The sequence below is a fragment of the Arvicola amphibius genome, chromosome 17 (assembly GCF_903992535.2).
Source record: "Arvicola amphibius chromosome 17, mArvAmp1.2, whole genome shotgun sequence".
In the NCBI taxonomy this organism is placed as follows: Eukaryota; Metazoa; Chordata; class Mammalia; order Rodentia; family Cricetidae; genus Arvicola; species Arvicola amphibius.
In genome coordinates, this window is record NC_052063.2 from 14,153,087 (window position 1) to 14,180,749 (window position 27,663).

The window sequence follows — 27,663 nt, forward strand, 5'->3', positions numbered from 1 at the left end:
TTCTCTGATTACATTTCATGCACATTTCTTATTTGCCTTATGTAAAGTCCCAGTCTTAGCTAATATTCCCAGTGCAGCGCTGCTTGTATAGAGGAAATAAAAATCCTAGTACTCTGATCCACATTTGCCGTAACGAGAAGGATTTCAACTGCATCACAGAGAAAAGATGACACATTTAATCCTTACAGCAGTCCTGAAATGTTGATAGAACATTGGGTTTTTTTTTTTTTTTTAAAGAAGACTCTTACATAGGACATGATCTGAAATTCAGTGATTTAAGAGGGAATATATAAAGGATGGATTGAGAAAATAGGAAGGGAATTTGATGGATTGGGGAAATGGTTCAGCAAATTCAGATCTTCAGAACCTATGTAAGGTGGCACACACCTCTAGTCCCAGCGCTAGGAGGCAGTTAGGAGAATCACCAGGGCTTGCTGGCCAGGCACTCTCCAGCCAGTTAAGAATTAGGTTCAGTAAGATACTCTGCCTCACACACAGTCCCTCATGTGGTGCCCTCAACAATAAAGTTACTTCATTGCTACTTCACAACTGTAACTTTGAGACTGTTATGAATCGTAATGTAAATAGCTGATATGCAGGATATCTGAGATGTGTCCCCCAAAGGTGTCACAACTCATGGGTTGAGAAGCACTGTGAGAGAGGGACTGACTGAATATTAGCAGGAGATCAGAATTGCTTTTGCATGTCAGTAGTAGGTATCTTGAACTAGGAAAGACTGGAGCAACATTTCTTAATATATTCTGTGAAACGCTGGCTCCAGAGTATATTAATAGTTATTCGTGGAAAAAAAAGAAAGAGTAGTTAAAAATAAGCTCAAAAATGCAACATGTACCATTTCCCCCTTTGAGTGACGTGTGCAAGGCCATGAAAAAACTGAAGAGCTGGGATGACAGACATTACCTCTGTTAGTGTACTGTGAGCTGGTAGCTCTTTAGGACACCAGTTTGAAAGTCTGGAATAGAGAACTTGAGAGGGTTTTAGGAGTTTGAAGCTTTAGAATCAAGCAGGGGAAAGCAAGAGACAGAACTTGGGAAGGAAAATGTCAGTGTGCAATTGCAAGCTGACCCTTGCACTATTAAATTGTGTGTGGGCTTTCAGGTATGCACCAGTCTTTAATGCCTTGAGCACACAGCAATATATGAGATTGTATTCCAGAGTGATGTGTAAAATGGGGTTGGAATCTGACGTCATAAGTGGGTGCTAAAGGGACTGAGTACAGAACCTTGGACTCTTCTGAGATGGGTGTAGAGAGAGAGATTGCAGAGAGACAGGCAGTGGTCGGGAAAGCCAGTCAAGACACAGAGAAGGAAAACGGCAGTGTAAGACCTAGGAATTATGCCGGGCAGTGATGGCACAAGTCTTTAATCCCAGCAGAGCAGGTGGATCTCTGAATTCAAGGCCAGCCTGATCTACAGGAGTTAGTTCCAGGGCAGCTAGAGCTGTTACACATAGAAACCCTGTCTTGAAAAGCCAAAGAGAAAAAAAGAACTAGGAGTTGTACACGAGTGTGAGAGGGTGATGCATGCGGTAGATGGGAAGAGTAGAAGACGGTGTGGCTTATTTGCAGACAAGGCCAGGAGAGACAGTGATTTGCTAGGATAAAGGAGCAGGATAGCCCTGTCAGAAATCTTCTTTAGATGTACATTTTTGTGCTTTGACTTGAAAAAGGAGGAGATAGCAGATGATGGTGTGAAAGTGTCTCATCTTGGGAGAGGACTGGCTGTGCCTGAGGGAAATCCACAGGCTGGAATTATTATATCCTCTAGTAGGTGTACCTTTTAATGAGTAAAACCTACAGACAAAAATCAGGGTAACTCCATTCTGGATGTCTCACGCAAACTCATACTCAGAGTTGGTGAGAGGGAGGAAAAACCAGAATGCTGGATTACTGATTAGCGTTCCTAAATTCCATTTGTCTGTGTGTGTGGCATGAGTGTACATGTACAAAGGTTTTTAATGCCCTCTGTCAGTCAATCTCCGCCCTATTTTTGAGACAGGGTCTCTCACTAAACCAGGAACTTGGCATGTCTGCTAGACTGAATACCGCAAGCCTCTGAGTCTCAGTCCTGTCCCCGAGGGCATGGTGGGCGGTTTGAGAGGGAGGATTTACAAATGGTGCCTCCCCCTGGCTTTCACATGGGTGCTGAGTATCAGGGCATCTGAATTCAGGTCCTCATGGTTTTACAACGAGCACACTACCCACTGGGCCATTTCTCAGTCCCTCAGTCATCTCAGTCGATGATTTTTTTTAAAAGCCTGTTATTAGAAACTCTCCAATCCTGCCTGTTCTTTTTGCTATAGACAGGCTACACAGACAAAAGAGTAAGAAGTCTCTCAAGAACATGTGTCATGTTGGAATGTATGGTGTGGGATGCCCCTCTGTATGCTGTGAGTATGTTTTGTTACCATTGGTTAATAAAGAAGCTGCTTTGGCCTATGGCAGGACAGAATATAGATGGGTGGGAAATCCAAACAGAGGACAGGGAGAAGGAAGGCAGAGTCAGAGAGACTCAGTAGGTTCTGGGGAATAAGATGTGAGGTAACAAGCCATAAGCCTTGTGGTAAAAATAGACTAATAGAAATGGGTTAATTTATATGTAGAGCTAGCCAGTAAGAAACCTGAGCCATTGGCTAAACAGTTTGTGATTAATATTAAGCCTCATAGTGGTGGTTATTTGGGAACTGGTGGGCGGGAAAGAAACCTCAAGTTACAAATTTCTGCCCCCCCCCAATATTACGCAGCAAAGAATTTTCCAGGTTTGTGTCTTAGTTTTCTTTAATGGTTACTTTGTCTCCAAGACTCTTATCTAATAATTTAAAATGTCTGATTTTAATCATAGGAGGAAAACTTTTCTCCCTTTGGGTGACCATAATACTATTCTTTCAAATACGGACCAACCTAGTTTGGAGATTAAAATTCTTCAGCTCTTTGAAATTCTTAAGTTTTATTTAGAGTTACTGTATGAAAGGATATCACCTTCAAATACCAAAACAAACATATCTATTTAATAAATATGTAATGCATTTATTATATATTAATATATATAATACATGTATTATAAATATACATAATAACCCTCCACAGTACAGAGATAATTTAGACATAAGTGTGACAGGAAACTAATTAAAGTATTTTGCTAATGAAAAGCATCACGATAGTTATAGTTCACTGAGTGCTTAATATTGAGAAGCAGAGCAGGCTCTAGGAGCAAGCTGAGTCCAGAGAGTTGAAGTTACCAGTTTGCTCACATTTTAATGAGGGTGAAGCAGTATTTGTCAAGGTCACTCTGCTAGTTCAAGAAAGTGTGACGTGGAATCCAAGAAGCTATGGACTGACCATCATTCCTCTTATGATTAACTCGTGGGTCGTGTGTCACTATAAGTGCTGAAAGAATCTTGGTTTCTGTGAAAGAAACTCAGTTCGGCTTTCTGGCACCCGAATGAGGCTTCTTTCATAAAATACCATGTTATCTTTAATGGTGTTGCCTCATGTGCTCCAGTTCAGTTTAATTACCCTGTGTTGAACTGTTTCTAGGGACAAAATACCATTGCTCAAGTGGTCACTAGGAGATACAGGTGTGAATGACCATCCTGTCTCCAGACTTCACTTGCGGTTTATCAAGGAAGAATGCGACCTGCACAAAAGATTGCAGTACATGCTGGATGTGTTACAGAGGCTCTCTCTGAAAGACCATAGAAACACGTACATGGACTGTTTCTCTGCTCTTAGCTCAGAGTGGGGGAGTATTGGAAGCATCCCTTGGAAGAAGCCAGTAAAAAGGAAAAGAAGAGGTTAGCGTTCAGAAGGGCGCTGCAGCAGCTGAGGTCTTCTGTTTGTTTGTAGGTCTGTTAAGATCTCTGGTGGCATAGAGAAAGGTGGGGGTGAAGAGCAACAACTAATCACTGTAACGTCGGCTCAGGAGTGTGTGGACTCAAGCATGGATCCAGTTGCCAACCTCAAGATGAGAATCGGGGATGAAGTTGTATTGAGGAAAGAAGTTTTTTGGAGGTGTGGTAGGAGATGAAACAGACAGCTTGATGGGTTAAGAAAATCCCAAGAGAGGCAGACATTTTAGACAAGAAAGAGACGGTCTTTTATGGAGTAGACTGTATGTGAATATTAGCAAGGCCACGTGAGAGACCTAACAGAAAAGGCCTTGAGATGCAGGCTTGCAATGGCAATTTAAGAAGCAGCAGTGCAAACAATGGAAGCCTTGAAATCAAAATCAAAATATTCTGGGAAAATGAGATATGTCAGTCGGTTGTATATTACTAAGTTATCTAAGTTATTAATGAACAAACCCCCAATCAGCCTCCCTCTGCCTCCCTCCACTGCCTCCAGAGTGCTGGGGTTAAAGGCGACTGTGGCCTGAGAGGTGTGGGAAGTGAGTGCAATTGAACAACAGTGTGACATGCCCAAATAATCAATTTTTTAAAAGTCCTCAAAAACAACTAAAACTTTTAAAATTGTTTTTCAGTGGGCATGGTGGCTCAAGCAAGTGAAGGCAGAAGCAAGAGGATTCATCAAACTCAAGCCACCTAGAGATAACACACTGAGACCTTGTCTGACACGTACACACACTCACACAGGCACACACCCCATTAGTTAAATATGTATTTTTTTTTAGTATTGCTTAAGCAGATGGTTTGTCTCTTCTAGGGGTCGCTAATTAACCAGATAGACACAGGAGGAGGACCAGAGCAAGGCACACATAAAGACACTTATAAGCTAGCTTTTCGAGGGAAGCTAGTATGGCCAAGGAGTCTGGTGAGCTTAGGACCAGTCAGAATGTGGGACAAGATTCACAGAGAGAAAATCTGAAACTAGAACAATTCTTGGCGATGGTTTCAATGGGTGGCACTGGCCTTCAATAGCAGTCAGAAAACAAACCAAAATGAGGTCAGGAATACGTGTGGGGAAACAATTTAAAGGAGAAAGATTGGGAATATGTGAGCAGCTTAGAGGCTCATTGGTGATGTGATGGAGTAAATTGCAGTTGAAGACATTCCTAACGGCCAGACTGTGTGTACTTTATTGAGTTCACCATCAATCAAACGTTGCTTAATATCCTCTAAAATATAGCTTATTTTTCAGCCAAGTTGCTTGAAATAGCATGAAACTGAGTATTGATTTTTTTTTCCCAAGCTCCTCTTCAGTATCTATAGCTGGAAATTGCAAAAGGACCATCCACACGCAAACTACATATATAAAATAGAAATGAAGGCCTGGGAAAGTGTCTCTTCCTCTTAGCTTTGTGTTCAGTTTTGAAATGCTGGTCCAAATCTTTGAAAACTAGATTTTCAATTAATAAAACAGAAAACTCACATTAATTTACAGAAAAGAGCCTCCCTCGGTATTGCCAGCTTTATTTTTGTGAGCCTGTTCTGTGACATAATGAGCATCCTGTTTCCTTAAGCATTTAAGTGTAGGTTCTTGTGAATTGACAGGATAGAGGCTCTTAAGAACTGAGTAGGCCGGTGGAGCAGCTGGTGTGACATTCAAGTGTTCATGTTGCCTCTTAGCCCCTGAACAGAAGGAAAAAACACTGTTTTAATTTAGAAATCTCTTCCTTGACTATAGCCGAAAATTTCAACACCAGAGAGACTAGAAAATGATAGAACATTTGGTTCTCATATTTAACCGGAGATATAGTATGTTCTTATATTTGGTAAATTGCACAGGATTATATAAAATTAACTTTATTTTGGAGCTCTTCAAAAGTCTCCCCCCCACCCCACAGCCAGGAATCTTACTGTAAAAATGAAAGGTTTAAGATGCCTATGTAGAATAATAGGATAGGAAAAAACGAAGTATAGTTTATCTTAGAGGTGTGAATAGGTAATAATTAGAGCATTTTGTTAAAACTCAATACTTGAAGGTTAAATGTTTTTATTTTGAAAGAATTACTCACAGTATTTGTGTAATATGACACTTAAGAAGAAACGTATCAGTGTACCTGGTATTAAAATCAGAACAGTTCTACGTACCAGCTCACAAAATATTTTTAGAAGGTGGTCTGCTTTAAGTTATTCTTTTTTTTTTTTTTTTTTTTTTGGTTTTTCGAGACAGGGTTTCTCTGTGGCTTTGGAGCCTGTCCTAGAACTAGCTCTTGTAGACCAGGCTGGTCTCGAACTCACAGAGATCCGCCTGCCTCTGCCTCCCGAGTGCTGGGATTAAAGGCGTGCGCCACCACCGCCCGGCTTTAAGTTATTCTTGAAAGTGAACACTAGCACGATGCAGAATGATTGAGTAATTTGCCTATTTTGTCCAGAAACTTTTGGATCAAGATGGATATCCAACAGTTAGTTATTGAGTCAGAGCTTGGGTCACAGTTGTCCAGATAGTGGCTTACCAGAGCAACAGCAGGGTCAGCATCCCAGAAGTCGTTAGAAATTTAACTTTCCATAGGAAGGAGCAAAAGACTAAATCTCCTGGGTGTCATGGGGAAAGGGAGGGAGGGAGGGAAAAGGAGAAGAGGAAAATGTATAACTCAATAAAAACAAAGAAAAATTGTAACATCAGGGGAGAGAGAGAGGGAGGGAGGGAGGGAGGGAGGGAAGGAAGGAGGTAACTTTTCCCACTGCACTGTGTCATCTGAAGAGATTTCCAAGGTGGGGCCCAAGAGCCTTGCAAGAGTTACTGATAGATACTGCAGTTGAGAAACATATCTGCTATATGTGGAATTAACTTGAGAATTTATCATGGTTTATTAAATTCAGAGATTGTGGTTTGTTGACTCTGTAAGTACATCCTTGGAAGATTATGCCAATCTTCTCAGACATGTTGGTGGATCAGAGTCTACCAACTTACTTGACCATAAGGCAAACAGTTCTCTAGTTGTCATCCAGGTATCTGTGCCTTCGATCATTGACATTCAAAATGTTACCGTCCAACAAGTAGTCTATGCTGGAAATGGCAGTTACCTACAGCTTCAGAGATGTGGTTGAGTGGCTAGTCTATACCCCTGCTTTGTTTTAGGTTGGCATACACTGTTATAGATGAAAAGTTAATGGGAATAAGAGTGATGTTGTGTGGGGAAGATAAGGAAACTGATTTTTCCCCCACACCTTCTGTGAGGCAGACTGCTAAAGTGTATTTTAATTGAATTGTGAAATTCTGAAATAGAAAAACAAACAGAAGTCTTACAGTTGCACTTGCAAATCAATTTTTATTATCAAAAAGCCAATCTCATTTTTTGTGACTAAAAACCAGATGAAAACAGTTATCGTATCACCCAACCCTCCCACTGATTTCCTTGACAGTTCAAAAGACCAGCAAGCTCTGGACAGTGAAAACATGCAACCAGAGATGGCCGTGTGGTGGGAACTAGAATCCAGCAGTGGAGGGATTACAGAAACAGAAGCGTCAAGTCGGGAGAGTGGCAAAGGGTAGATAGTAGAGGTTGCCAGGACATCAAATAGGAAAGACTGCTCTTCAGGTTCAGGAACGTAGGAATCACTGGTCGCCTAGACAGTGGTTTCTTGGGCACAGGAGATGCTAGAGTGGAATAAGTTGATTGTGGAGGGGGACGTAAATGGTCTTTCCTAGCTGACAGTTTAGTATCCCTGTTTCTTAGGAGCACTGGCTTAGTTAATTCCTATGCTGATTTGATATGTTTTTATTTGACATGAGTATTTTTTAACAGTTTATTCCTCAAGTAAACACACTTATCCTCCAAGCTCAAAACTGATGCTTGGCCTCCTCTCAAAGATCTAGGGCCATCATTCAGAGTCATCGGCAGTAGTAGTGTATAATTCATTTGAGACTCTCCACAATGTATATATGTGTACATGTATGTTTGTGAAACACGGTCTTACTCTGTGGCCTTATTTGGCCACTCACTGTGTAGACCAGGCTATCTTGAACTCAGACCCTACTGCTTCTGCTTCTCTGTTGCAGGGATTACCCTGTTGTATGTGTCACCCTGCACAGACTTGAGTATTTGTAATTTCTGTTGTCTAAAAAGATTCAAAGGGAAATAAAAATGTACATCTTTAATACCAAGATGGTTTGAAAATTCAAGTGCTTTCTCAGAAATCATAATGCACTTAGCGTGTTTTAAATATGTTGTTAGGTTCTGTTTTGTTTTATTTGAATTGTCATTACTTTGTTTCAGAGCTGCTTTTTCAAATAGGTTATAGCTCATGGCATAAACTGAGAGCGTTTCTAGTCAATAAACGTTGAACCTTCAGTATATCACAGATACAGATGAGGGTTAAAAATCAGTAGGACAGATTCTATCCTGAGGTCACACACAGTTCAGTGGGAAAGACACAGAGACAACTCAGATCATTACAGCTGTGTGTAAACAGCTGTGACAAGTGACAGACTAGGTCCTCCTCTGTTCTAATAATCTACCCCCACCCCCAAGACATTTGCTGAAGCTTTCGTGCTGGGGCTTGCAGCTTGACACAGCTGTAGCTACTTTTACAGTACTCAGTCTCTGCCTGGAGTAGACTTCGAGAAGAAAAAGTAAGTTTTTGAGGAGAGTAAAAATGGTATTCACAAATCTTTTGAGGTTTATAAATCAGTCATTGTGAACAGTGATTGCTTTCTGCTGTATCAGTTCTGTATAAATGAGATCATCCTTGGTGAATTTGTGTGTGTGTGTGTGTACATTAATAGGAATTAACTCATCTGACAAGGTTGTGTGGACTTTGTTCTTTTATATGAGTATGTTTTCTTTACGTCCTTTGAAAAGTATAAAACAGGAGTTCTGTGTAAAATTAAATTTGAGTCTCCCCTGGGTTTCCTAATTGATTTAATGAGATAATTTGAATACACTATAACTTTTGGTTGTGAGCCTAGACTTTTTAACACCTGAGCCATCTCTCCGGCCCACTGTAATTTGTAAAAGAAGCTCCCACTCGTGATTTTAAAATATGTGCTCTCGGAAACTCTAGTATCAGACCGCATACTCCTTCCACTGTTAGAGTAATACCTGAGAGTTGACAGTAAGTCACTACCACTTCTTAAAAGACTGTTGCAGTTACTGAAAGGGTTCAGGATTTAAGGGTAGGAATCCGGTGAAAGGTGTTTTTTGCACTTCTACAGAAGTAGCTCTGAAGTAGTGTGGAGGAGTACAGTGTTTTTCTGAGACACAGTAGCCTAGTACGTGTCTTTCCCTTTGGTAAGTTCTCAGTGGAGTGGGCAGTCGATCCAGTCTAATGTGGAGTATTTACCTACCCACCCTCTCCAGGGACCCTCTAAGTCAGTGGTTCTCAACTTGTGGATCGCAACCTCTTTGGGGGTCACATATTAGATATCCTGAATATCAAGATATTTACATTATGATTCATAACAGCAAAATGACAGTTATGAAGTAGCAACAAAGTAATTTTATGGTTGGGGTCACCACAATGTGAGGAACTATAGTAAAGTGTCGCAGCCTTACGAAGGTTGAGAACCATTGGTCTAAGAGTACAAGGTTCAGGTTGTCCTCTCTGACTTGAATATAATTGAAGAAAACTGGGTGTGGCAGGTTGGTTCTCTAGTTTGCAAAGCAGCTCTCAATAAAATGCTAGCCACAGTAGAAGACAGTTACAGAGGTGGATGACCCTTCTGCTAACTGCCTGTCAAGGTACAAAGGAAATAAAATTAATTTTATTCTGATACACTTGTACATATATCCACATATGCTGAGGGGAAAGGAGACCGAGAAAATGGAGCTCTTTAGTTTTTGAGTTCTTTGACCTATCTAATGGCTAAGTTTAGAGCACAGTCATTTCTCTGGATGGCAGGTGGACCTTCTTAATATTAGCACATTGTTAGGAAGTATACCCTGATTACATGATTAAGGTTGATGCCTATTATAATACATAATAATGCTGATCAATATCAAGTTAGCACGTTTAAATTTTGAAAAACTGGGCCTTTGTCTTTTATAAATACTGATACATTCATATACATCATATTTATACAGTTACATTTTGGAATTAAATATAGGATGATCATACATGTGTGCCAATTAAATTTAGCCTCATTTCCATCTGTCTGCTTGGATCCTGATCCTGTTATTTAACATTTGCTGATTATTCTGCTTTAAATTTTTATATATTGAATAAGCACAATTTCCACATCTTCAGCTCATTAGCATACATTTAGAAATATTAAAGATTTGGGAACCCCAATTAAAAGGAGGTCTTGCTGCTAATACTATTAGTTGTATCAGCAAATGTTTTTCCTGTTTTATTACAGGAATCTCTTGTTGGTATATATTAAAATCATATCATGGAGTGTTTTCTATGACTCCATATTTCATTCCATCAGTTACTTAGCTCTTGAACATTTTTTTAGTTTGTGTAAATGATTTTTAAAACCTGGTTACCTGTGTTGACACTAGATAACTTTCATACAACTTCCCCCGTGTTCTTTACGTCTGAAAAGAACTGAAGTTGTACACTGGCAGTGCTGTCTCTGAACCTCGCTTAGCAGGTGGACTTCACAGCCGCCTTTTGTACCTCTGCTCATTCCTAGGGAGCTCATGTGTGGTAAGAATCTACCCCCTCCCCACCACTTGATGGTTGTAGCTGTTTTGTCCTGTGCCAGGCTACAGCCGTCTTTTTCTAGAAAACCTCAGACTGCCAACAGTGACTTAATCTGAAATGCCATTTACTCTGGCATAAAGTTTATAGGCTGAGTGTTCTACATCGAGTTGTGGCTTTCTTTTAAGACATTGCCTTTCTGAGGTCTCAGCTTCCACTTCACTTTTTTCCCCTTAAACCTTTAAAATGGAAGGTGAAAATTCTCTGAAGAATAAAGAGCATCAGAATAGGTGATCTGGTTTCTGTTGTATTTGAATCCAAAATAGTTTCTTACATGACTGTTACTTTGAGGCTAAAAAATAGATTAGTTAGATGAATGAATGAGTGAATAAAGGAAAAAAGCAAGAGAAGGAGGTAACAGCCTAGAGGTAGAAAACAGCCTGATATGTAATTTGGAGAGTGGCTCTTGCATTTTTTTTTTTTTTTTTTTTTGGTGTTTCTTCTGAACAGCTTTTCTCAGAACATCTCAGAAGGATGTTCTTGTTATTTAGTATAGTGGAACTGAACATCAATCATATACTCAGCCAAAGCTCTGTGGTTATAAGATAATAGAAAACTCAACTTCTAAAATCAATTTCTTGATAAATTTTTGAAAAAAACAAGGACAGGACAGACATTACTCTTTGTGTAAACCAGGACTGAAAGGCACACGTCCATCCATGTATGCATCTGTCCATTCAGCCTTACATGCCTTCCCTGTCGGATCGTGGAGTACTAGGTGATGATCATAGCAGCTCTTTGTGTTTCTCTCAGATTTGAGTTCAGTAAGAAGATCCAAGCTGGTAACACAAATGTACCCTGGAAGTTTCATTGCCAGTCTGTTAGGTCTCATTCACATTTCTGAAGCAGAGAGAGCATGGGGGGGGGGGGGGGGTCCCTTTGGAAAAGGCTGTCGAGGTGACAAAAATCCATAGCAGTGTCTGTTGATAACTGATTTGATTACTTAAATCAGTATATATGATGTTTGGACTTTTTAGTTTTCAGCCAACAGAAATGTCCGTTGTGACCTAGTAAATGTGAACATTTAGGGTAGGCAATGTTGTTAGTGTTAGGAGCATGGCACGTAACTAATTCTAGCTCAGTTATTATCCCTTCCTTAAGGTAGTTAAGGGTATCCAATGAATAGCATTCTTTTATCTTATCTAAATCCGTTGAGAGAACAAATATTGGTACCTAAGAATAAAAATAAAAGAGCTACTAATACCTTCCTAAATGAACACGTGAGCAAACTGCCTTCTTTTATAGAGTAATGCAGCTCTTAGCCTAGGGCAGAGAAGTTTGTTTTTGCAGAGGGTGACAGTTAATGCAGAGACCATTTTCATATGTGGTCAGAGTGTTTAAAGTAAGTGACTTATACACATTCAGCCTTAAGTGGAACATCTGTATCACAACACACGCACGCATGCATGAAAATATTACAAAAGAGTGGAAAGAATTTTAAGAACCAGAAGTTGAGGGAGCATCTCATGAATCAGTGCCACCTAGATAATGACATTATCTTCGCAACCATGAAAACACAGCAACTGTGGACATCTGTCTGCACAAGATCAGCCCCATGGATAGAGGGAGGTGCCTTTGAGACTGGGAGAGCTACTACTGCTGATGGCTTTTGCAGTAGAGAAGGTGTCCTTTTTCTAATAGAGTAAGCCGCCACTGGGGGACTAGGTGAGAGAGGAGGGAAGGATTCTGAGGGAAAGGAGAAAGGATACCAGAGGGTAATGGAAGGTGACTGAAAATACATTGTATTATAAAGCTCAAAAATTAAAATTAATGATGTTACTACTGATTAAAGCTAAATGGAAGATGATTTTGTGTGACGGCAATGACATTCTAATATTGAGCCTGGAATGACATTTTTCCTCTACTCCGGGCACTTTGAACAACAGTGGGCTTTATAGCATTAAATCTCAGTCTAGCATATACGAGCATATAGCTATGCCATTTCTAAAAAGAAGGCAGAAAAGTTAGGAAACCTGTTCTCTGTCTCTAGGAAAATGCCTCAGGGAGAATCATCACATTCATGGCAATTGGTGGAATAGTAAATAAGCCAGGAGTTATTGAGGAAATCTCTTATGGAAGCCAAGGACAAGTGGACGACACACATGCCCTCGTCCCAACACAGACAAGAATCTTTATTTTACCTCTTAGAATAATTAATCCATGTTACGGTTGGTGTGATATTCTAACCAACAAATTTGAGTATGGAAACTGACAATTATTAACTACAGTCTCTAGGTTTTTTTTTTTTTTACTTGACTGTTACAATAATTTATGTGGGTGGGTGGGGACCCCCTGGCCTAGGGGTGAGTAAGATGGCAGTAGTTGGACAAGTGTCGGGCTGTTACATGGGAGGAAGAAGGCAGTGAGAGACGGTGCCTTTCAGAATCCGCCCCTGTGTGTTCTTGCAGACTTAACCCAAGGCAGACAAGCTTTTCTCAGCTCACTGGTAGAAGTGCTTAGCTTTTTTAAGCAGCTTCCATTCCCGTAGTTCTCAGGATGCTCCCTGAGCAGATAGCACCTGTATTGTCTGGAAACAGTGGCGTACATGCTTAATTCTGCTAATGCCTAACAACATTCCTAAGGTGTAGGCCCCAGCGTCTGTTGTTATAAACAGCCCTTCAGTTGACTTTGATGATGGCTGAAGTATCTGGACCACAAACCATAATATACATCCGTCCATCTGTCAGTTTTATAGGTGAAAAGTAACTGTACTTGCCAGTGTCTTTTCCAGCTGCCAGACGTTTTATTAAGTAGTTGGGGGCTAGATTGCTTGAGAGGCAGAAAAGTTGATTCAGTTAACTGAAGTTTGACCACGGATGCCTTTAAAACAATGTGGTGGGGAAATGTCCAAGGGCTTGGATGAAGGAGATGTCATCATAGGAAGGCTCAGCCAAACTCAGTCACTAGATGAAACAGTTAAGAATAGATTCAAAGATGATAAGAGTTCAAACCCAGGCAATTAGGATAATGGTGATCATGAAAGGATATAGTTACCAGAAAACATTATAAATCCCATCTTTAGCATGTTAGATGAAGAATTGACAGGTCATTTTTAGGTCAGTTAAAAAGATGAAAGAAAGTACAGTGAAGAAATGGAAACTTCCTCTAGCTTTTATTAGCTATCTCATTTGTTTTACCTTTCTGTGTTTTATTATTATGCTCATTCTTTTATTATCTGTCATGATCTGCCATAATTCTTGACTCTTAAGAGTAGAGTAACATGTAGATAAAGCCGTAAGAAAATGAAGTAGCGAGAAGGATTAAGGTGTAGAAAGCAATGTTAGGTAGGCAGAAGTCCTGAAGTGGTAGCATAATGGGAACCGTGTGGAAGACAGCTTTAGAAAGCCATGGGACAATGGAGCGGCAGAGTAGTAAAGAGCAGCGCAGGAAACTATACGCATTCAGTTTATTAGGCTTTTTGTGCTGTCACAGGCTGTTCCATATGAAAAGGCTTAGCAAGCTAGGTTGGGCTCATGTGTAAGAAGGAACTCTGGCTTTGAAACCATTGGACTTCAGATACTTCGGCCATTGAGTTAGCTGAAAACTCAATTTGTCTAGGCCTTACTGTTCTGGATAGAGTAAGGAATGATAGTATTTAATTTTAATAGTTAAATGAAAGGAAGAATTTAAAGCAGCTAGCAAAGTTGGAACGAACCACTTGGCGCTAAGCACTTCAACTGTAACTTAATAATAGTAATACACAGGCACGGAATTCAGGCATGCTATGCCGTTACATTTAATTATGAGTTCTAATGACTAGATGCGCCCTTTTTGTTTAGTAGTTACACTGTGGTCCGAAGGCACAGTTCACAAATATTTATAACTACTGTACTTTGTTTAGCTACCTGGTGGCATTTAAGAAGTATGCTTACGCGCATGCATAATACACTTGAGGATGAACCATTAACACCTAAATATTTTCTTCTTACAGATGTGTGCATCTCAGGATTGAGAGGAAGAAACAAGTCATGGGCCAGTGGTCAAGATACTTCTCTGGGAATTGTTGCTGCTGATACTACTTCACAGAGTCATACAATGAGTGTTTGGTTTAAGGAAGATTTTCATATTTAAAAGATTTTCATCTTGGAAATAAACAAGTGAAAATTTCATTCTTTTGGGAAACATTTTCCTGCTAATAAATTATACTTGTAATGGGCGACATGGCAAACAACTCAGTTGCATATAGTGGTGTGAAAAACTCTTTGAAAGAAGCTAATCATGATGGAGACTTTGGAATTACGCTTCCAGAGCTGCGGGCTCTCATGGAGCTCAGGTCCACAGATGCATTACGAAAAATACAGGAAAGCTATGGAGATGTCTATGGAATCTGCAACAAGTTGAAAACATCTCCCAATGAAGGTAGGTTTTATTGCGTGTTGGCTAGTCACTCACTGGCTTAAAGCATACTGTGTATTCAGTTCAGATGGAAACATACTGTTTATATCGTCTTGGCCATTGCATGATTTTAGTAACGAGTTCTCAGATTGCTACAGTATGTTAAACTTACATGTTGCAGAATGAATGGCAAGCTGAAGTAGTTTGTGCTTTTGTCTGCGTTAGTGCTCCAGTTTACAATAACAAGATTGCCCTTCCACTGGAGATGTAGAGGATGGAGCTGAAAGTGGTACCCCCAGGGGATCCAGTGGAAATAAACTGCTCACTAGCCTTCATTTTGCCGAAGCTTAAAATAGTTCTCATTTCCAGTAGCCGTCAAAGTTGTTTTCGCTCATGGGACTTAATCTAAACGTTTAATAATCAGTTGATGAGGCCTGAACACACAAATTTAAATTAGGTGACTCTTAAGTTTTTCGCTTTGTAAACATTTATGTGGTCGAATTATGTTGAATTTCCCTATGTTTAAAACGGCTTTAGTTTCATGAGTTCTTTGTTTTACAGTATGGACTTTGCTGTACTGTGTCATTTGAAATGAACTGACAAAGTTGGATTTTTATATATTGATATTATTGTTCATAAAATGAAGGATACAGAGTTTGAAGAGAGCATTCCCAGATTTCAGAGAAGTGAACAAGTATTAAATATGTAGTGTGATGATATCATATGCTTAAGAGAAAAGCTAATGGAAAGGGGAGGCAGAAGTATTGGAGGTGCCTGTATTTGATTATGTGACATCCTAAAGAGTAGCTCTAGACATGAGGATAATGTTCAGTAAATAAAAACAATTTATTTTAGTAAGATTGAAAATTTTTATTTTAAAATATTAATATTGGTATATATTCCCAAGGCAGTAATAGAAAAATTATGAAAGCTGTTTTTCTCAACATTTTTATACCATAGTGTTGATGGCAATAACAGAAGGTAATTTTCAAAATTATTCAAGAATTTAAGTCATACCATATTTGAAAATATTTGTGTAGTTGTATGTGAATTGCTCTGTGATAAGTAGGCTCTTTGCATTCCATGATGATCCATAGTGTTGCGGACCTCTGTCCATGCTCACCCTTGTCCTGAGACAGCACCATCTCACTGCGTGAGGTCTTTCTCTGCAAGACATCTCAAGATCTTTCTCTGTCTTTCCAAGTCACAAATTGTAGAAGTCCTGTTATACCTTAGTAATATGATAAAACTTGAAGCTTTTCATTATGTGAACATGATTTGAGATTACTTAAGGTTTTGACATGCTAGATTATACTTTAATATGCTGTTCATCATTGGTAGGTTTATTAACTTTCTTTGCCTGTATGTACTTACTATGTTTCATCTAATATCCAACTGATGAATACTTCATGATCAACAAATTAATAAGAAATATTAAAAAGAGCCTTCATCACATGCATTTGTTCATAAAAGGCATATTGAGTGACTAGGGATATAGCTCTGTAGCAGAGCCTTTACCTAGTACACAAAATCACTAGGTTGGATGTCCAGCACTGCAAAAGGTGTATATTGAGCTTCAGTTCAAATATACATGATTGCCCTTCCCCCAACTACATTTTTGTATTTTGTTTATTAGAGTCTTTATTTCCTAATTACTAAATATTCCTCTCCTATGCCTTGTCATTTTCATGAGCATTTCTCCTTAATTTGCACTACAGTTTCTTTTATTAATTTTGAGTAGTATTTTACATTGATTTTGATTTAGTTAATGAATTAATTGGAAATTTTGCATCTCTTAAATTCTGGGAAGAAGAGATTATTTACTCTTAACATCATGATAGAAGCCATGAATGGTCTCTAGGGAACTGAATTAACACTTAACATTTTATCTTTATTGTTTGTGCCTTGGGGCATTAAATGAAGTTACGTATTTTTTTCCTCTTCTAGTTTTACAGAGTTCTTGATCACGTTCTTCATACTACTGTGAATGAATGTTTGCTAAAATTTGTACAAACTGGTCTTTACAGCTCATATGTAAATTAATTTGTCATTTTGAAATGTTCCTTTTAAAATTACAAAATGGTTCAATGTAAGCATTTACATTTACATTATATTTGTGTTTATAGTTACTGAAATAGAACCAAAATGGCACAAACTTCATAGAAATATTGCCAAAGGACTTTTCATAGCTTTTACTTATTAGAAATATTTCACTCCAAAGTCTAACATTGTGTCACTGATGAACCAGCCAAATCATAATGAGTCAGGATTAAAAGTAAGCAGCTGGGGCTTATGTAGCCAAGGGTGTGTCTGGACAGTAAATACCTTGTTGTTAGAAGAATTCGTATTCAGGGAAAATGAGAACTGAAATGTTTCTTCAAAGGACGTGGGTTGTATTGCTGAAACTACAGATACTCCCTGTCCCTTCAGCCCCTTTGTTTATGAGTCATTCCTAGCTCAGCCTTTGATCAGACCTGGTGTCCTCATGTGTTCATAGATTCCATGTATTTCCCTAAAACGGAAAGGCATTGGCAGTTGTTAGAAGAAAATTCTAAGTGCAAAATCAAGTTACATCTAGCACTCAGAAGTTTTACTGAAATATAAATTTGCGTGAGTATAGTATTAGAAAGTGTCTGCTATGTGGCAGGTACTTTTCTAGGCCCCGGGCTTATATGCATGAATAAAGCAAAGATCTGCACTTTATTCTGAGAAAAGGAAGACAGACAGTTGACCAAGTTAGATGTATAGTGACTAAATTAAATTCACAGTGCTAGTGGATTCGGCGTGAGAGCCGTGAATGGGAAAGGGAATCAATTGTGCTGGAGATGCCTATGTTAGATTGTGTAATGTCTGCAGGAGCAACTCAAGACATTTCTTAGGAATAGCAACAGCAGAAACTATAGCACTTATATTAGGTAACATTTTTGTGCTAGGTTGGTTATTTGTGCTTTTTTACAAATACTAATTTTATCCTTAAATCTCCTTTATCCTAGGTTATAGGCAAGAATGCTACCCCTCACACAAAAAAGATCAAAAGCCCAAGGTCATTTTAGCTGTGGTCTCATTCTGAATAGATGCTTTAGCTGACACAGTGTACTGCTTTCTATCAAAGTTCAATTCGTATAACTTATACTAGAGCTGAGATACTGAGAAAGAGAAGCCTTTGTTCTCTTCTTAGTAGATTTTCCCCCAGTGGAAAAACAAACTTATTTTTGGAGTTATGTGATAGATAAATGGTTTCATGTGTCAACTTGCTGTCAATGACAAAATATTTGAGGTAGTCAACACCGAAAGGAAGAAAGGTTCATTTTGGCTCGAGTTTTAAGGATTCTTATCATGATTCCTTGGCCCTTTGGCTTTGGGGTATAAGGAAGCAGTAATGATTAGCAAGATTTCATGGCAGGGGTACTCTTTCACTTAGTACTTGGTGGTGGGGAGGTGAGTGAACGGCCTCAGGGAAGTGTTCACGATCCAGGCTGTGGTTTCAGTACTACATCCTTTAAAAAGATGTCCTTCCTATCCAGGCAGCTGTGTTACTTCCTCATTTGTCCCACTAACTTACCACGTGTCCTCTAAAAATGGACTGTTTGAACCTGTTCTCAAGAATATGACTAATGTGTTGACCAGTAGAACATGTTTGAGCCTACTGAGGTTTTTTCCATCTTTTTTGATTAACCATCATAATTCTTGAGGGGATTGAAATTAAAAGTTCAGGGTAAAATGAAGTTGAGACTTGAAATGTCATATTTTTATGATATCTTTTACCTCTTTTAGAGCAAGCATGTATCTCAGTGTAGTTTTATGTCAGAACAATCTAACATCCTAACGCATAAGATTATTTTAATCTATTTTTCTCTTGTGTTGTATTTTCCTGTATTGACTCTCTCATGCATACTCTAGTTTCTCAGTCCTTTAGTTTTTTCACAGGTGCTTCCCTGTCTTCTCTGCTTTAACCCTGTGCTGTCTGGCTTGTGCTCTACATTGGATGGCAGAGTAGGCTGCTGTAAGTTCGGGAATGCAGGCCTCTAGCTCCAGTGCCGTATTTGTCGTGCAGTGACACCACACTAAACGCAGTAGCAGAACAGTGAAGTCATCAAAATTAAAGACAGATGCTGAGTTAATAAGCATGGCTTCTTGCACCACAAAGGGGAAAGTCAACAATAACGATTGTCGAGATTAGGTAAAAGAGGGGCTAAAAAAAAAAAAACCAACAACAACAAAGGAGGCAAAAGATGACTATACAGAGCAACAAACGAGGGATACGTTGGGAAGCAGGATAGGATCAATAGCCATTGTCGCTGGTTGCCTAGTTTCCATGTTTTAAGTGACAGTTTATGTTTGCACTCCCTAGATGTAAGTCGCTTGTACTGCTGGACTTTGAACGTGTCTCCGTGTTGTGATATATTTTAACTCTTTGAGAAAATTGACCTTCCCCTAGGGATAAATCACTATTGACTTAACAGGCTAGTACAAAAATGCTCTGATGTCCCATGGTTTGTGCTTGACTTTACAGATTAGTACAGACGTTCAGCCAGTGTTTGTATGGTCACGGTGTGCTAGCATGTATGGTTTTATGCTTGTGAGTTCTGTGATCCTGCATGACCTTGTCCTAGAAATGTATTGACACTTTAGTAGAAAATTACATGTTATTTTGGTGCCTGCGCTGGTCACTTGTTTTTGTTTCTTATAGATTTTTTAAAGGTTGTTTAAACTAGTTCTCCATCTAGTAGCATGGATATAATTTTAAAAGTCATAACGTGAGCCTGAAGTAGAATGTGCTTGGTTGTCTGTTGTGCTTCCAAGTTTAAGTTTTAGGTAACAGTAGATTGAATTCCTTTTCAAATACTCCCTCTCCGTCTCCCCAACATATTCCTGGAGTTCTTCTTGCTATTAGACGTTGTTGTTCCCCTCCTGTTCTTTCCTAGGCTGTTACTGTTCTGCAGGTTTCTGGTGATTGGTGCTTCTGGACAATGCCATCCATTGCTGTTACCTTGGACTTCACGAGCCATCATCTGGGTGCTGGTGGTTCCCATGTTAGCAGTTCCAACCCAGGAAGCCCCAATTCCTCATCCTTTCCCCATATCTCAGTTTATGGAAACTCTTCAAACCTTTTTGCTGAAACTGTTACCCATGTTGCTACTTTGACTTTGATGTGAAACTTTTCCCCCCATCCTCAAGTGGTCTTAAGTCTTGAGAATTCTAACTCCTAACTTTCTCTTTACAAACAGGGTCTCCTTCCCTGCTGTCAGCAGTTTACCCTGTGGGTGGGAGTCTTGTCGTATGAAAATTCAGTTAGGGTCGTAATTGGTGCCTCTTCCATACACTGTCATTTGTTCTCGTAAAGCCGAATAGTTTCTCATTCCTTTTGTAGGACACTTAGACTTCTCAGGGGAGACCTGCAGCTCTCCTCGTGATCTGTTCTACCTGACCTTGCTAGGTTGATCCCCCTTTCCCGTTTCTGATTCTTCATGTTGGAAACAGCAAATGTTGTTTGGATTCGTTTCCCCACATGGATTCCCGTAGTATGTCCTCCACTGCCATCTAATTTGTCATATACTGGGTGTGTCTGGGTGGTTGCTTATTAGTCACCCCTACCAAACTGAGTTCGTTAAGGTCAAGAGCCAGGAAAGGCATCCTGCCTGACACATCTCTTGTATGTTCAGTACCTTTCCATCATACCTAGCGCATGTACTATATGAGAAAGAATACTAAATCTGACTATAGTTTGAGGGCAGGTGAGGAATCACCTCCTCTTTCAAAACTGAAACAAGGAACACATTTCCATGTACTTTTTAGTCTGCATCCTTCCCTCCCACATAGGGTAGTCACCTTCACTGTAGCCTTCCCACAATCCCATATGTGTATATGTACACATATATGCATCCATAGTCACAGTTTCTGGTTGTATGTGGAATGTTTTAGCCCTGATTTTCAGCTAAACCCACCTGCTTCAAACACTGCAACAAACTTCCCCCTTTCGTAATGTGGAATCAGCTGTTGAGATGCCGTATTTTCTTGATATAAGTGGTTTGATATAATTGAATTTTGTTCTGTCTCTCCATTGAAGTGTCAGGTGGATAGTACTGATGATCTATATTTGTCTGTTCTTAGGATCAATTCTAAGGCTACTTTTACTCCCTACCTTGATGGATACAGACTTGTAAAGTATTTAATTTTGGTGCTGTTTTGTATGAGTTGTGGTTGTATTTTTCTTTATGAAGCTAACTGTGCTATTAGAAGATCAATCCTGTGCTTGACCTTGACCTGGTTGCCACTGTGCTCTAATCTGTCAAGCTCATGAAACTCAGCAGAGTTTTTATTGTATTTATTGATGTTATTTTTAATAATTTGTTACTTCTGTGGTTTAAAAACTAAGGCCAAGAAGTTTCATCACCCACTGTACTCTTCCTGAAGTGGCAGCATCTTCCTGATCTGTCAGACTGATCCCCTGAGCCTGAATTCCACCCCTTCTTTCCTCATCACAGGTCTTACTTTAATGATAATCATGATTTCCTGTGTCACTTCTGTCATCTACTCACTTTTTCTCATTTTCTTTGGTAGATAGCTTGCTTTAATATCACCACCCCCCTTGAAAATACAAAATACAAATAATACACACTTTAAGTCATTTTTCCAGTATATTTCTCCCCATTGTATCATAATGGGGAGGGGGCATTATTATTATTATTGCTCATTATTATTGTCTGTTCAGTTCCTTCTAGTCAAACTTTCTTCCACACTTTGCTACAGGAAGGTTCTTAATCAAGGTCATTGTCTTTTGTCTGATGAAAGAAAATAGTTTTCTGCCTTTATCTTACTGTGCCTTCTCATATCACATCAGCATCATCTTTTAAACCTTTTTCTTATGGAAACCTTTAGTACTGCTCAAACATGCTTCCTTCTGCCCTGGGGTATGTCTTGGTGTGCATCCTTCCCCTGTACACTTCATTTTACCCTTCCTGCCCGCTTATTCTGTCTTTCAGGAAGCTCTTATGGAGCCAGTGTCTCCAGAATCCTTGTGTGTTGCTAACCCTCTGTTTCAAACTTTGCACAGAAATTATGATTGGGACTAGCAGTCTGCTTACTAGATACAGCCACTTGATTGCTCACATCTACAAAACAGAACTATTAATTCCTCCTTCCCCTTTAACTAGCCCAGCAGTTCCCCAGGCCTGCCCTACTTGGTAAATAACCACCACCCACTCACATGCACACACACATTAGCTGTTTTTCAGTTAAACCCACCAGCTTCAAACATTCCATTAAACCACCCCCATTCAAGTTCATGTGCAAAAAAAAAAAAGAAGAAAAGAAATGTTAAAAGTTAGCTCTAGATACCATTCGTTATTCTTCTCACTCCCTTTCATCCCGCATCCAATCATTCCTCATCTTGTCTGATCTCTTTCCAAGTACCTGGCAGATCCAGTTACTCCTCTCAGCCTCTGCATCCAAAACCCAGAATCAAGCACTTTTGTCTCTCTGTACCACAGCCTCACTGGTCTTTCCCCTGGAGCACTCCAACATGGCAGTGTAAATGACCTTTCTGATTGCACACCAGTTATCACTTCCCTGCCTTAAAACCTTCAGCTAGTTTCCATCCCAGTTAAAGTGAGTAATAAACAGTCTTCGTGAACTCCCCCGTGACCTGAGCTCTGGGTCTTTTTTTTTTTTTTTTTTCCCTTTCTTTCTTTTTGACCCATTCTTTCTTTCCTCCTTGATCACTGAACCTTAGCCCAATGGTTTGCTTTCTGGTTCCTAACTAAATCTTGTAACTTTGCTTTGATCTCTGTCTTTGCATTTATGCTACTGGAAGTGCTTTGTTCTGGTCTTCTCATGGTTGACTCTTCATCATTCAGACTCATTTACATGCTGGTTTCTTAGAAAGGCTAATGTCCACTGAGAGAATTCTGGTGGCCTTTTAAAAACCATTTTCACTGAATTATAGGTATCTTAAATTTCATAATTTTAACTTTGTGTTTATCTCTCTCTCCAATTTAATTTACACTTGCTGAGTGTAGAACTGGCCCCCCCAGCATGTGGAACAGTATCTGTAAGTAGTTAATGATCAGTAAATTTGGGCAATTCATAAAACTTCACTTCATGATATTAAGATTATTGAATCTATAAAATTAAAGATTTTATTCCAAATGGGCTTGAAACTTAGTAGTACTCAAATTTGTAACCTGTCTTCTCTCTACATAATAAACTACCCTGTAATTTATGGTTTACAAACTTAATGCCCTCTCCTTGTCTTTAAAACAACCTTGTAAGTTATTCCAACAAAGAGTACTGCTTCCCCTACCCCTATCCCCCACTCCCGCAGCCCAGGAGAGGCAAAGTGACACAAGATTTCAGTATGGGACTTGTATCTTAGGTCTTCTGATTCCCCAGCAACTTCATTGTTGAGGAGTGTAAGCATATGGTTAACCATATATGATGGTTTTTGTGGGAGTGAGTTTTCAGGACAGAGTTTCTTTGTGTGACAGCTCAGACTGTCCTGGAACTCTCTTTGTAGACCAGGCTGGCCTTGAACTCCCAGAGCTCCACTATCTCTGTCTCCCAGGTGCCTGGATTAAAGGCGTGACCCACCATAGCCCACCTAACCATGTATGATGTTTAGAAGAATCAGAAATCCTTAGAGCTGCCTCCTTTTCATTTTGCTTTCTTTAACTTTGTGACTTTTCAGTGTTAACATAAAACATTATCTGTAGCTACTAAAAGATAGATTTGACCTAATGTTTTATAGTTATGATGGTAATATTTAAACTAATCAGATGTTAATTTTATGATCAGTGATAATCTCCATTCAGTATGAGTTTAAAAAAACATATTTATAAACATTTCTTAGCTAGTGGAGACCAGCACAGGACAGACTAGAACTCATCCTCCTTCCTCCTCAACGTGCGGTAACTGACACGACTAGGCAGTTACCCAGACGCCAGCGTCACCGTTATTACTGCCGTCTTCTCTTTCTGTTCTGGTGACTCCATCTTTAAGGTTAGAGTGCTGGAAGGTGTTGGTTGATTTGGCATCAAGTCACAGTGTGTCCATGTTACAGTTACTGGCAAGAACATTCTCAAATCTTCTTTTGGTACATTCAATGAAGTCAATCGTGATACTGGATTTGTATGTTTGTCTCTTGTTCTAGCGGTGCAGTCTGATGTCTCTTCAGCTTTCCGCTTACCTAGGCATTGAGATGAACTGAGACACTGAAGACACAAACCTTCTAGTAATGCGGGCCTTTCTCGCTCGCTTTGTTGCTGCCTTTCATAAATAAGCTAAAAAAAAGTTTAAAAAGTAAATTTAAAAAAATGTTTTGCTGATTAGCTAGCCAACATTCAGTACCTAAAGGAAATCTGCCGTGTGTGTGTGTGTGTGAGATATATATATATATATATATATATATATATATATATATATATATATATATATATTAACATGAAAAAAACCTATCAGATTGTCATAATAGGTTCTGGGATCTTGGTGTCTATAAGAAGGATGGTCAAAATAAGCAGCTAAGAAAGTGAAAGTGGAGTTTTTAAGCTATTTTAAAAGGTGTTTTTGCAGTGCTGAGATCAAACCCTTTCCACATGCTGCAGGCATTCTATCACTGAGCTTCATCCCAGCCCAAGTGATCCACTCTTAGGTTAGCTACTTAAAATGTATGCTTCAAGGAAAGCTCTGTGTGTTTCTCATTGACATAACTGTGTGTTTAGACTAAAGAGCACAAGGAAGCGTTCTGCTATGGGCCTGTGAATCAGTCTAAAGTGTAACAAATTAGTATGCTTGGAAAGAGTAGATACCTTCACTTTAGAGTTGTCAGACTTCACCCAAATTTGTTTCTTTTTTATCAGGTTTAAGTGGAAACCCTGCAGATTTAGAAAGAAGAGAAACAGTGTTTGGAAAGAACTTTATACCTCCTAAGAAGCCAAAAACCTTTCTCCAATTAGTATGGGAAGCATTACAAGATGTAACTTTAATTATACTAGAAATTGCAGCCATAGTATCATTGGGCCTTTCTTTTTATCAACCTCCGGAAGGGGATAATGCACGTAAGTAAATGGGGGGGGAGGGGGATTTGTTTTGTGTGATGCTAGTTCACTGAATTTGCTTAATATGTGATAAGTAATAATAATAATAAAGCCAGGGAACACTTATTGATGCTGTGTGCTAGGCTCTGTTCTAAGCACTTCAAATATGTTATCCCAAATGATTTTCACAGTAACTCATGAGTTTCAGTGTTGCCTGCGTCATATAGGGAATCACAGTTTAATTGTTTTTCCATGCATGTGTCGTGTGTAAACAGAGTTAGACATCTGGGCACTACACGTGTATGATACAGCCTGATATGAGGGTTCAGGTTTTTAAATTTTGATTTTGTTTTATATAGAAATGCTTCCACACAGGTTTAGTGCAGTACTTGAGACGAAGGTATTATTTTTCCCTTATACTCAAATGCATGAGATCAAGGTGTTAAACTTCATGTCTTTGGATTGGGGAGTATTTGCAAAATACATAATGAACTTCTTGAAGAAAGGACCTCTCTAAATGCCACATGTATTTATGATTCAGACATATGTGCCTAAAGATATTTTATACAGTATTTTAAAGAATTATCTGCACAATTTCCTGGCTAGAGTTTTCCACTGTGGCATTGTGTCTGTGCTGAAAAAGTTCCAGATAGTTGAGTGTTTTGGATTCTTGAAGGTTGAGTCTGTGGGGGACATTGTGACCCATGAGGAGATCTAGCATAGGAGATGCCTATCAGCTTCTATGTCTGTCCAGCTCTTTTTGTGCTTCTCATGTGATCTTTCAATTTCTTGTTTGCCTTCTAAAAGGCTTTATTATAATGGGTATTAGCATTACTGTACGCTGTATCCTGGAGAATCTAGCCTGGATTTTGGATACTACATTCAAGTCATTCCACAGTATTTGACATCAAAGGACTGATTTCAGAATGTTTTGTTTGTGAAAGCTTCTTTCTTGCACTTTCTGTACTATGATCAGTTTAATTTTAAAAATTGCTAGCTCTAGAAGTTGGCTAGGTAAAATACAAAAGAAATTTTACAAAGGTGTGCTTAGGACTTGTGTGAACACATGTGTCTTACTGATTTTTAAGGAAGTTGGTCACAGAATATGCCCATAAATCTTAAACAGTGTAGGGCAGAAATTCTGAGCAACAGTATTGTTAAAATTTGAACAGTTCTTACTATTCTGGACCATTCTTCCACTTAAGGCACCAAAAATATATCCAGGTTTTGTAATCTGTCTCATAGGGACATAAAATTGTCCCTGCATCAGAATCACTGGTGCAGGTAAGAAGATATTTTGATAATATATTTGTCAGTATTTAGGCAAAAACCAAATAAAATTTTATTTAAGCAATTAGTGTGCGGTTTGTTTTGTTTGTGGAAAAAAAATTGAAGACAAGGTTATCAGAAGGAAATAATAATTTACTGTAAAATACCTCAGAATCCTTCCAGATTCTAAAATGTTTATATTTGCCTGTGTGTAGTCATCTGTTTGAGTGTGTGCAGGCTTTTTGCATGTCTTAAAACATACAACTGAATTTTTCAGTTTTCCATTACCCAACCTTTATTATAAAATATTGAAAATTGATATTCTAGATTTTAGTTAAAATTAATACAAAAAATTTACTAGCAGTTTTTTCCAAGACTATAAGGAAATTTTTATTTTTACTGGCATGAAGTTTATTATGAGCAAAGTCTAGGTCAAGTGTCTCCTCAGATGTCTTAGAAGTTCTGCTTAATACATCTGAGATGACAATCTAGTTATCCTAAAGCCTTTTCAGAATCCAGTAGAACTAGTCGATGAAACCTAGGCTTTTGTCCCATGGTAGAGAGTTACTTGGTAGTTGCACTTTGTTCTATTTTTAAGAGTTGTATGTGTGCTACCCGTATGCTGTCATCCCGACACTTTTTCATATCGAAACATAGTGACTTTAAAGAAATCTACATTAACAGCATTTCTAACTAATACTGTTTGGCAATGAAATACAGTATGTGCCATATATATATAATTCTTGAGTCACTAGTATCTGATGTCAGTGATTCTCAGACTTTTTTGTCTCAAGCGGACCCTTTACTCTTGCTCTTGAGGACTGACTCAAAGAACTTTTGGTTATGTGAGTTAGAGTATAGCTATTCCCTATGTGCTAAATTAAAGTGGAAATGTTTAAAAGTATTAATTAACTTGATTGTGCTAATTATTTCTCAGGGAATATATGAGTCAAATTCTTACATTAGGGCAAAGGAGATGGCTCAGTTGGGAAAGTATGTATAAAAATCAGGCACACACTGTTAAAAGACAAGACAGGATGATTCCTGGAGCCCGTGGGTCAGCCAGCCTAGCAGAATCAGTGCGCTCCAAGTACAATGAAAGACATTGTCTAAAAAGTAAGGCGAACACCTGGCCTAAACACAAACATGCACACAAGCATATATGCATACCCATATAAAAATATTCCATTGACTTAAATATAGCCATTTTTTTTTTACTGTCCTCATCAAGCTAAATATTTTGTTAATGAAATTTAGAATATAAGACTATTGCAAATTGGTATAGGTAGCATTTCTATGGAAAGTCATTAACATCCCCCATCTCTACATAAAAAATTTTGAATGAAATAATGAAAAGAAGCTCATGTAGCTCAGACTGACGTCAAGCTTGCCTTCTTTCCCATTTAACCTCCAATGCAGACACATGCTGCCACACTCACTTGGCATTTCTTATTTTAGTATG

At 38.9% G+C, this 27,663-nt stretch overlaps 1 protein-coding gene across 3 annotated transcripts in view; it reads left to right on the forward strand.

Moving 5' to 3' along the window:
• The window catches only part of Atp2b1 (ATPase plasma membrane Ca2+ transporting 1), a 105,903-nt gene that overhangs the window by 36,232 nt on the left and 42,008 nt on the right, over positions 1–27,663 (forward strand). For all 3 annotated transcript variants that reach the window (XM_038314443.1, XM_038314440.1, XM_038314442.1), the window contains exons 2-3: positions 14,498–14,925; positions 24,756–24,953. In XM_038314443.1, coding sequence (XP_038170371.1) covers positions 14,718–14,925; positions 24,756–24,953 — 406 coding nt within the window. In that variant the 5' untranslated portion in view covers positions 14,498–14,717. The remainder of the gene's footprint in view (positions 1–14,497; positions 14,926–24,755; positions 24,954–27,663) is intronic.